Raw genomic sequence first — 10,369 nt, 5'->3', positions numbered from 1 at the left:
CTATGAGAGGCAGAGGAAAGGACAGTGTGCTTCCAATGGGGTGGAGAAAAGGGTTCTTAGAGCTAGACCCTTGTCCTCCTTGGAAGGACAACAATGGATAAATATCTAAAAGTGAAAAGTCAGCATGTCTATATTTTTAATATAACAACAGCCATGTTGTTCAGAAATATAGAGGTTAATACCAGAAGAAACTGTGCTAAACATCTGCCTCTCACGAGATGAAGACCAGATGCTGCCACTTGTAGGAAAACGCAATGGCCATGGGCATGCAGACACATGTGCACATGACATGTGTGCACGCAGACATATGTATTCAGAAGATCTCTTAGAGTTAAACAAGAAACACGAAAACCAATAGTTTCTGGAGAAAGGAAGGGGTTTTGAGCTTAGACAAAAGCTCACTTTGTACTGTCTGCCCCTTGACCTTGCATGAATTCTTACCATTTGCATATAGTACTTTGACAAAAGAAGCTAACATTTTTTCACTAATATGTCAACAAGATAACACTGTGACACTGAAACTGTCAAATGTTGCTTGCAGCCTCTGACAGGTGGCCCACCCAGTAAGAGTGGGTGAGGCCTGGCCCCCAAGCCCTGGCTCTCTGGGCAAGAGTTTCCTCATCAGAAAAATGAGGACATTGACCTAAGCCATCTCTTAAGTCTGTTTTCTGGCGCAAAATACCTATAATCTTTCATTTAAACCAATTTTCTGTTCCTAAGTAGCAGTGGAAGAGTAGTGATGGGCTCTAGAATGTTCTCTAAAGCCCATCTCAAGGCTCTTAAGCCATCCATTCAAAATAATTTTACACTGAAGCATCCCTTAAATACGTTCAGAGCACAGAGTTTATTGAACATAATACAGAGACTACTAGTACAAAAGTCTGCCTGGGCAGGGCGGCTTCTTCGGGCTGTCCTGGAACATGTGAGAGCACGCTGTGCATGTCTCCTTGGATTTGGACACAGTGGAAATACATCTCCTTCCCTCTGGCAAATGCCACGCCAAGCCAGAAAACCTCCAACCCATTACACACCAAATAACGAGAATGTCTGACAGTGGAGAATCCTTTCCTGCACCAACTTCTAAAATGAATCCCATGTCCAACTAGGAAATACAACTTAAAATACATCAAAGAAAAAATATGCCACCTAAAGCATTCGAAAACATCCTTAAGACACTAAATTCCCCAAATGTTTATATATATATATATATATATATATATATATATATATATATATATATATATATTTATTTATTTTTTTAACAGAGAGGAAGGGAGAGAGATAGAGAGCTAGAAGCATCAACCAGCTGCCTCCTGCACAGCACCCACCGGGTTTGTGCCCGCAACCAAGGTACATGCCCTTGACCGGAATTGAACCTGGGACCTTCCAGTCCACAGGCCGACGCTCTATTCACTGAGCCAAACAGGTTCCAGCTAAATTCCCCAAATGTTAATGTATGTTGAAGTCACAATGAAAACACACTGTGGAGATCTCTCCAGACAGATGGAAGGATGTAAAGAAGGGAAGACAGCAGGACATACTAAAATACTTCTCAACTCAAAGAGGAGAGGGGAGGTGAAGGGAACATTTAAATAGATCATTCTGAGTTTCTTAATAGGAAATTCCAAATGGCAGCAGTTTATAAACGGTCTTTAGAGAGGAAGCACTACCAACAGAAATGAGAACAAAATGCATTTTTCTAGTCTATGGATAAGCCTGGATCACTTTATTGCTTACAAATGAAAACCACAAACCAATCACTCCCATTGATTAATTTCTTGGCATCTCCCACGGTAATTAACAGAGAAGGTGAACTGATAAATGTTTGCCGAATGAGTAAGTAAATGAGGAAAAGCAAGCAGCAGTTCTTATCCACGTAGTCTCAGAATTAGACAATCAATTCTGATCTTTGATTCCAAGTAAAAGGGTCAACAGGGGGGGAGGGGGGATTTAAATGAATGCTGGACTGAGGGTGGAAGCTGAAATCCTAAGGAAAGATGGGAACGCAGGCAAAAAGAACCCGCCCTTTGGGTGACACATGGAAAGCCACCACATCAAAGTGAGCAACACGCAAGCTCATTGATCATCGGCTTGAACCTCGAAAGGCGAAGCGTCCTTGTTAGCACGAAGCCTTAATGAAATTGTGCTAAGATGGCTGATTTGTCTCCCCTGGCCGGTGTTTACTGAAGGGAAACAGAAAATAAAGGGTAATCAATCTGTATGGTATCAGCCAGACCTGGCTTGGGATACCAGTGAAAGAAGCTTGGGAGCCGCAGCCCCACCTGAGCAGCCCCATCTGCAGCTGCCCCACCTGAGCACCCCGGGGGTGGGGGTGGGGGTGGGGGGTCCCGCTGCTCATCAGAATGCAGGCGGGGGCACAGGATAGGGAGCCAGCCTCAGGACAGCACTCACATCCATTAGCCAAATGATTAAATATGCATCAACCCCCTAGGATAATAAAGTAATTGTAATGGGGCATTGTCACAGGATCAATGTTTCCGGGTTTAAAAATAAACATTAGCATTTATCTAGTAGCAGAAAACTATTATCCCCCAGTACTGTTTTATTCAACTGACATCTTTTAATCAAAGCAATCCATATCGTGGCAGCATTCCAAGGTATCATAATTGCAAATATTTATGGCAAGTGAGATAATAGCTATATTTTTGTTGCTAGCTTTGTCTTCCTTTCCTACGGATCGGATGCCAACATTTTCTAATGAATTAATTCCATTAAGAAAAAAATCCGAAGTAATTACATTAATGGGGCAGCCTCTCATCCACCTCCACGGTTTCACTTTTAACTATGATGCACAGCCGTGGGTGTGAGCACACGCCTTCTAAAGTTTTCAAAATATCTCTGTAATGAAAATAAATTAAAACAAAGCCTTATTTGCCAGTGGTGTCAAGTAACCCCTCAAGGAAGGTCTGAGTCCTTTGACATGAGCTGGGGGTGGCCTTATGCACCCCAACTGATGTCCTCAGAACTGGCCTGAGATTTCCTTTCCCAGGCTCCCAAGTTTGCCTCTGGGCCAATGCTCGGATTAGGGCCTGCTATTACTGGCTCCCATTGGCGATTTCCCAGAGAAATGCAACCTGATTCGTGAGAGCTGAGACGGGCAGCCGGCTGTTTCCTAACCCTGGCAGGCCTCTCCTGTGACGCCCATTCTAATGAGCTGTCCTGGCTCCCAGTTACTTTGGACCATCCTCCTCCTCATCCCTCCCAAGTCAGACTGCTCATTTGCGTCCTTGAAGCCCAAGACTCACTTCCAGGAGCACAAGGCAGAAGATGGAAACGCATTTCTTCACTGTCTGACATATGTTCAGTTCCAAAACCAAAAACCATCAGAAGTCCTGATTCTAGCTACTTTCTCACAAAGCAACTACATAAGATATGAGGATGGCTTTGCATAAAGGTGTATACCATCAGTGTGAGATGGGAGTTAGCTCACCGCAGCCTTCCCTGAGGTCACCTGTGTGACTCTGAGGTTGAGACAAATCCCAGTAACTCAGGCCCTGAGGGGGAGGGAGAAAGGGAGCAGGTTACATGTGAGCCCCAATGTGCCTGTTCGGATCTGCATACTATAATATGAACCTGTCTCCCAAATTACCCTTCAGTTAGGATTAAGTCCTACTCCATTTCAGCAACAGCAAACTCAGCCCAGGCTTACTGGAAATAGGACTCCTAACTTTTGATTCATTCCATAATTTTACTGCTCCTCCTCTAGCCAGATAGGCTCAAAGAAAAGGGGGAGGGGAGGCTGTTCTGGGATCCAAGGCAATTGCCAGCTCAGTCTCAAGGTCAAGGTCATTCCAGTGTTCAGGTGACTTTGCAACCCGTCCCATTTTTCTCCTTACTTTTCTCTTGTTAAACCAAGAATTTCACACACCAGAAAAAAAAGAGGAAAAAAAAAAAAACGAGAAAAAAAAAAAAACACCAACTTTGTAAATGGGCCAGTTCTCTAGAAAAGGAACAGAAAATGACAAATGGTATTACATTTTGGCATAGATTCAGAGTTTGCAAATATAGAGATTTGTGTGTACAAACAATATAGGCACTACTGGAAAAATGGGAAGCTACTTACATATGGTACATGTCACACACATGCAACACACACACACACACACACACACAGCTTGTTTTCAAATTAATTTGAAAGGATATTTAGCTCTGAGCTATCATTGCCTTCAGTTCTGTCTGACTCGCCACTGACAGGACTGGTATCTTTTGATAGCAATTCTGTTCCTAGAATTTGTTTGACAGCGTTTAGGTTTACACGGATCACTGGAGGTTCTTCATTTTCCCCCTTTTGTGTTATGTAGGTATAAGCTAGGTATAAGCCATCTCTCTAGGCATAAACTGTCCACTGCTAAAAATCAATTTTGATTTTATCAGTATTTATTACTGCTGGTGCCAGCAGTTTAGAAAGACTAATGAGGGAAAACATGCAAACTAGGAGAGAAAAAATTAAAGCCGGGTCCTCACACCCACAAATTTTACAGTCTGCTCTCTTCGAGAGATATTTTTGTATCGTGCCAAGGGAGTTTAAATTATCCATTTAAAAATTCGATCAATAAAAATTTATGGCACCCTGTTATTGCTTACATCCCAGTATTTGCAAGCTGCATGGCGGGTATTTCTAAAACAAGGGCTCCAGGCTCTGAGGTGCTATGGAACCAGCGACCAGCCTGCCTGCAGTGCCCAGCTCTATTCCTGGCCAGCACCTCAACCAACGTCAGCCTCGTTCTGTGCCAGTTTATTCCAATTTTCTGACTCTCACCCTCTCAGAACAGAACACGTAATAGGTCCGCGCACATCCATGTCTCTGCCTTATTGTTTTCCCTTTCCAGAAAAGGCCCCCCAAAATGTGCGCGTTTCTCCTGCGCCAAGCTCTTGAGTGTTACTGCTCTTCAAGTGGCCAATGAATCTCTCAGCAGAGCTGGCTCCCTCACACATTCATTCCCTTCTGACACCTTTCTTCCTGACCAGGACAATTCCGAAAACAGCCCATCTCCCTGCCACTGCCCGCACTGGGGCGTCTCCTTCTCCCCCTCAGCCAAAAAGTCCCACAAAGTAACATGTTCCCCAAGTTCCAACCTCTAAAAGGGAGATCTTACAGGATGTTTAATCAAAAAAAGAGACAACTCTGGATTTAAAATTTTGATTTTTGGCTACAAAGTGCCCACATACTCTTAAGAAATTGAACACCTGCTTCCAGATGTCCACAAAACATTGTCACGTTAAAAGACCCAAAACAGGCTTCCCAGGCACTCTTTCTGAGAACTTAGTCACCCTAGAGAGGCACCAGCAAACTACAGCCTCGAAGGCGAAATCCAACCAACTGCTTTTGTGAATAAAGCTTTATTGGAACACAGCCATGTCCTTTAAGAGCAAGTGTGCAGACACTTCTCCTAGCCACAGGACATTTGCGGCCTTCCTAACCACTCCACTTCCCTCCAAGGCAAGGCACGGAGGTTACAAGGTTAGTCTGCTGTGGTGCCCACACCTGACACATCTCAGGCCACACCCTTGCAGCTCACTCCCAGAACCCACATGAAAAACCACGGAGGCTCATTTATAACTGGGCAGCCTTCCATGGCTGCCTGCTCAAGTGCGACTGGTGTGACAGGTGCAGGACATACTCAGGACGCAGAGTGACCTTACTGTGAAGACAGGACGTTACTGACTAACCAGACTCCCGCTCCCAGGCTAGGTCCTGACTGGGTCACCAGAGCCAGAACCTCGGGCCATGCTGCCCAGCCAGACTTGGGGGAAGAGGACTCAGGGAATATGGCTTCTAAGAACTTCTTCCTGGTGATAAGTCTGTCTTTTAGACCCCCTTGCACATTAGAGCCATGCTCAGTGCACCACCCATTAGTCTCTTCTCTTCTGCTGAGCTCCTCGACCCAGAGGGAAGGTTTCTTTGCCCTGAGAGGCAGGCAAAGCAATCGAAGGGCAAGGGAGACTGGGGCTTACGACGTTCAGCAATTTTATTTTCAAACTTGAGGCCAACACCCCAAATGTGTGCACGCGTGTGTGTCATTAAACACATTTTCCTCATGGGTATGGTACATTTTAAAATCAACCTTCCAATGACAAAATAATAATGATGATGATAAAAATAATTCCTCGCGTACAGCAAAATGACAAAATGACAAAAGAACTCTGAATTTTGGGGATTTATTTTACTTTTTTAAGATGCTACATACTCAAACAGAATTGGGTTGGTCTTTTACGGCATAAAATCATTCCACAGTCAAACTCTCAGTTACCACGTGCTAGATAAACTACCCGGAGAGCCCCTCGCGCACCCTCCCTGCCGCAGCAGCTGACTCCCTCACCTCACCCTCCGCGGCCTGACTCACTGCAGGACCCCCAGCTGGACCTGCAGGACCAGCTGTGGCTCCTGTGCTGGAAGTGTGAGTGCTGGCTGAGGGGCGGGAAGGGAGAGAACATGAAAGCTCGGCTGCTCTTCTCCAGCAAAGAGGGTACAATCGAGCTTACTGTTGCTACTACAAATTTCCCTCCCTCTGACAGCTGTACATTTTTACACAGAACAATACTTCCTGGCCGCTGTTCTCCAACATTCAAATGAACCGCACGTCTGTATATGCATATGCAGAGCCCACAGCCCTCTGGCCATGATGCCAGTTTCAATTGTGGCATTAGGTAGCACAGGTGATTTTTAGGCCACAGCATTAACTATAATCTTGTGACGAGAAAACATGAGATGAAATATTGTACATTAGGTAAGTTAAATATGCATTAAACATCTCGAAATACAGTTCAATCACACTACGTGAACCAACAGGAATTTAGCTTGGTCCCTTTAAGAGAGCAAAGCACTGGCTTTTCTTTCCAAAGTATGGGCCAGTCGGTGCCCATGCCCACCCGTGTCCAGCACCCTGCCCATGCCACCACAGCACAATTCTTCTCGGCGGCTGACTCTGCTCATCAGTCCCAAGGAACTGATGGCCTGGGCACCACACGGACAAGAAGCCTGGGAGCGAGCGAGCAGCGTGGGCTGACTGTAGAGGGATGGTACTCCCGCCACTGGGCTCTGGCTCCCGGGCCGGCACCCAGGCAAGGAAGAGAGTCGTGTTTTCAGAGAGGTAACCAGCGACATGGACCAAGGCTACTGATGTTTAAAATGACATTTACAACATGCCATTACTATTTAATCATGGCTTCCCCTGTCATTAACAAAGATCATTCTTTCCCCCATCATGTGTTATGCATTTGTATCTTTCTAAAAGATTGTTACATTGTGTTACATTTGTGTATGGGTGCACTCGCAGGCGCGCAGGAAGGGGTAATTTAAAAGGCAAGACCTGTGAGATGTCATCATACATAATTTCTTTTTATACATGGTTATGATAAATTTAAATCCCATGATACGGCGGATCCATCAATCCAAATGACCCCCCGCATGCGGCCTCTACAAGGCGATCTTCCCTATGATGACACCCACGATGAAGAACAGGACCACGAGCGCCAGCAGCCGGGTGCTGAGGCCCTCCTCCTTCCCTGCGGGGGCCAGCGCAGGGATGGGGCTGTTGCTCGGCGCCGTCTTCCTCTTCCGAAGTCCATCTTCTTCCTGAGGGAGCACATGCCGTGTCAGACAGTCCCACACCAGAAGCCTCGTCAGCTGTACAGCTTAGAAGGGGCTTTCACCCCCACATTCAGGCCTCAGGATGTGGTCTAATCTACTTATTCTGAAGCCTAGGAGGGGGCTGATTTGAGGCCACTAAAAAATACCCGAAGCCCCTCTTTCCTTCTATACATCCTATATATTTTTGCACCACAAATCCAAGCAGGGCACACCTTAGTTCCCCAAGATTTATAGGAAAAAAACCTCTTAAGATAGTCTAGTCTGGACACACCCACTTTCTTGGCCATGTCTCCCAGGGGCTCCTCTTCACCTATATCCAACCCCAACCCCTCTGTCTGTCCTTGCTTCCTCTATTAAATAGGCTTCCCTAATGAAGTAATCCATTTTTTAAATAATAGGTATCTCTCAAGGCAGGAATATAAAAATCTCAAGAAACTTGGAACTAGGCGATCTGGAAGCTTTCCGATGCAGAGCTGTATACAGAGTGGATATCTGATGAGTTACATGTAGACTGCTGGATTCTCATTATTTAAATAACATGAATTTGGAATATTAAAATGTGACTAAACTTGATACATGCATCTTAAATATTTTCTATTTGGTGCATGGATTTTCCACTGAAGAGGCAACATTGCTTTTCCTATAAAAGGTACCTGGCTACATCCTCCACCAACAAGTGTGCAAGGAATGGCCCTTCTTCCTCCTTCACTGTCCCAGGCCCACCCTATGTCCTACACCGGACACGCACCAAAGCCTTCCTATCTGCCACACAGCCATACTCTGCAGCTAGAACTCTGGCTAACGACCCATCTGCTAATCCCAGGCCCCACAAACCAGCTGCACTTTCCCTTCTTCTTTCCCTTCTATTCCTTCCCATCCACCTAGTGCCTATCAGATCCTGAAGTCAAGCAGCAGCCAGCCTACCAAGGCGACTCTCCCTGTACCTGTGGGACTGCTTGCTAGTCTATGTCAAAGATTGTGTCTATGTCTCGCTGCTATCCCTGTTCTCAGGTAACTTTTCAAGGGCAGGACTGCTCCCATCTGTACCCACAGTGCTGGGTGCATGATAGGGCCGGAAATTTGTTGGCCAAGTAAAAGAATGAAAAAACACAAAACAAGAAATCAGTGTCTGGCAGGATGAAGAATCTTCTAATGTCAAGATTGGCCTGATAATATTTTAAAGATATTCTGCTTGTGGGACACGGCCAATATCAATGCACAGTGTGATAAATGACCAGTGTTATTCGATTAACTTAAAAAAAAATGGGCACAACAAAATACAGCGTTTATTTTATTGGGTTTATATAGAAGCTATTTCTACCTATTTATCACTTTAAATGGCACAGAACTCTGTTTCTGAAGAGAAATATACTCAAGAAGAAGCTTTAGGCGTATCTTAGATTTTTAGCCAAAGAGTAAAAAGTCAGCTTCCTAATTTATTCTGCATCATGAGGCCAATGAAGACTTCTGCAGGGAAAAGAGACAGGCCGCTTCCCAGGCACTGACAGTTTTAGACCGACCACACTGTCAGAATAAAAAAGAAGAGTCGGCGGAAATGAATTTGTTACGAGAACTGAGTGCTGTGGTAGTTAGAAAGCAAAAACCTATTACATGCTTGGGTGGCACAGCCTCAAAATTTAAGCTGCAACAAAAGTTCCTATGATCAAATGATTATAAGTGTTTTCTTCAGTACGGTGTCTAGGACAGACCCACTTTTAAAGCTGGAAGGCTGCAGAGGTATTTTGGAAAAGAGGTCCAGGAGATGGTGTGATTAAACGCTCACTAGACCCAGAGTTAGTTCAAGTCTATTTCCACACCACCACAGCCTCCACGGCGAGACCAGTGCCCCTCCCTTCCCTCTACCACCCAGGGTAGCCTGACCCTCTAGCACCAATACCAGCCGTTTGCCCACGGCTGACCACAGGTTTGTCCTTCCACAATTTCCACCTATCTACTCTGACAGCTTCTCCAACCTCATCACCATGCTCACAGTGTAACGAGGGCTTTATGTTCAGATTAATTTAGAATCTTCAAAAGTCAGAATTATGCCTGTGTTAAAATGGAGTAGAGGTACCTACTCTCTTAAAAAAAGATTCTCCACCAGTGGCGATGAAATGGGATTTGAAAATGTAAATTCCACATAACTACTGCTGCTTTATTTTTTATCTCTAACATTCAATTTACACTAATGGAGGGTGAGAGTTATTATTGTTGTTGTTGTGAGAGTAGTTGTTGTTGTTGTTGTTGTTGTTTTAAACCAGGGGTCAAGAGTTTAAATAGACACAGGTTCTTGATGGGGGAGGGTAAGTTCAAGGCCTCTTTGAGAAACTGATGAAAGCTATGGAATTTCTCCTTGGGAGAAAAGTATGCAAATTCAGGGGTTCATCAACTTCCCTCCCCAAGATCCTAGGGAAGAAGGAAGAAGCCCCCGACTCTCAGATTATCAGAAAAGGAAATGCTGTTACCTTGAACTGTCTGTTCTCTTCCCGCAGCCTCTGGACTTCGCCTTGCAGCCTCTTACATTCTTCCATCACCTTCTTAACTTCAGTGTCATCCAAAGAAGAGCTCAGAGATTTAGACACCGTTGATGTTTCTGTCTTTGATGCAGTTGTGGATATAATTTTATTTATTTCTACATCATGCTGTTCAGAAATAAATGAAAGCCCAAGTGTCACCAACTATGTAATAAAGGACTTTTCTATGCAAAGTAAAGTAGCTCTCAGCAACACCATACGTGGCAGCCTTTCATCCACACTG

General features: G+C 44.8%; 1 protein-coding gene across 2 annotated transcripts in view; it reads right to left on the bottom strand.

The window, feature by feature from the left end:
- Positions 1–6,164: 6,164 nt before the first annotated feature.
- Positions 6,165–10,369, bottom strand: part of VAPB (VAMP associated protein B and C) — a 63,750-nt gene continuing 59,545 nt past the window's right edge. For both annotated transcript variants that reach the window (XM_045575076.1, XM_036420187.2), the window contains 2 exons: positions 10,078–10,254; positions 6,165–7,597 (listed from right to left, as the gene is read on the bottom strand). In XM_045575076.1, the coding sequence (XP_045431032.1) occupies positions 7,439–7,597; positions 10,078–10,254 (336 nt within the window). In that variant the 3' untranslated portion in view covers positions 6,165–7,438. The remainder of the gene's footprint in view (positions 7,598–10,077; positions 10,255–10,369) is intronic.

Source organism: Pipistrellus kuhlii, unplaced genomic scaffold, assembly GCF_014108245.1.
Source record: "Pipistrellus kuhlii isolate mPipKuh1 unplaced genomic scaffold, mPipKuh1.p scaffold_m20_p_63, whole genome shotgun sequence".
NCBI classification, from domain to species: domain Eukaryota; kingdom Metazoa; phylum Chordata; class Mammalia; order Chiroptera; family Vespertilionidae; genus Pipistrellus; species Pipistrellus kuhlii.
This window is presented reverse-complemented; position numbering and strand designations above follow the sequence as displayed.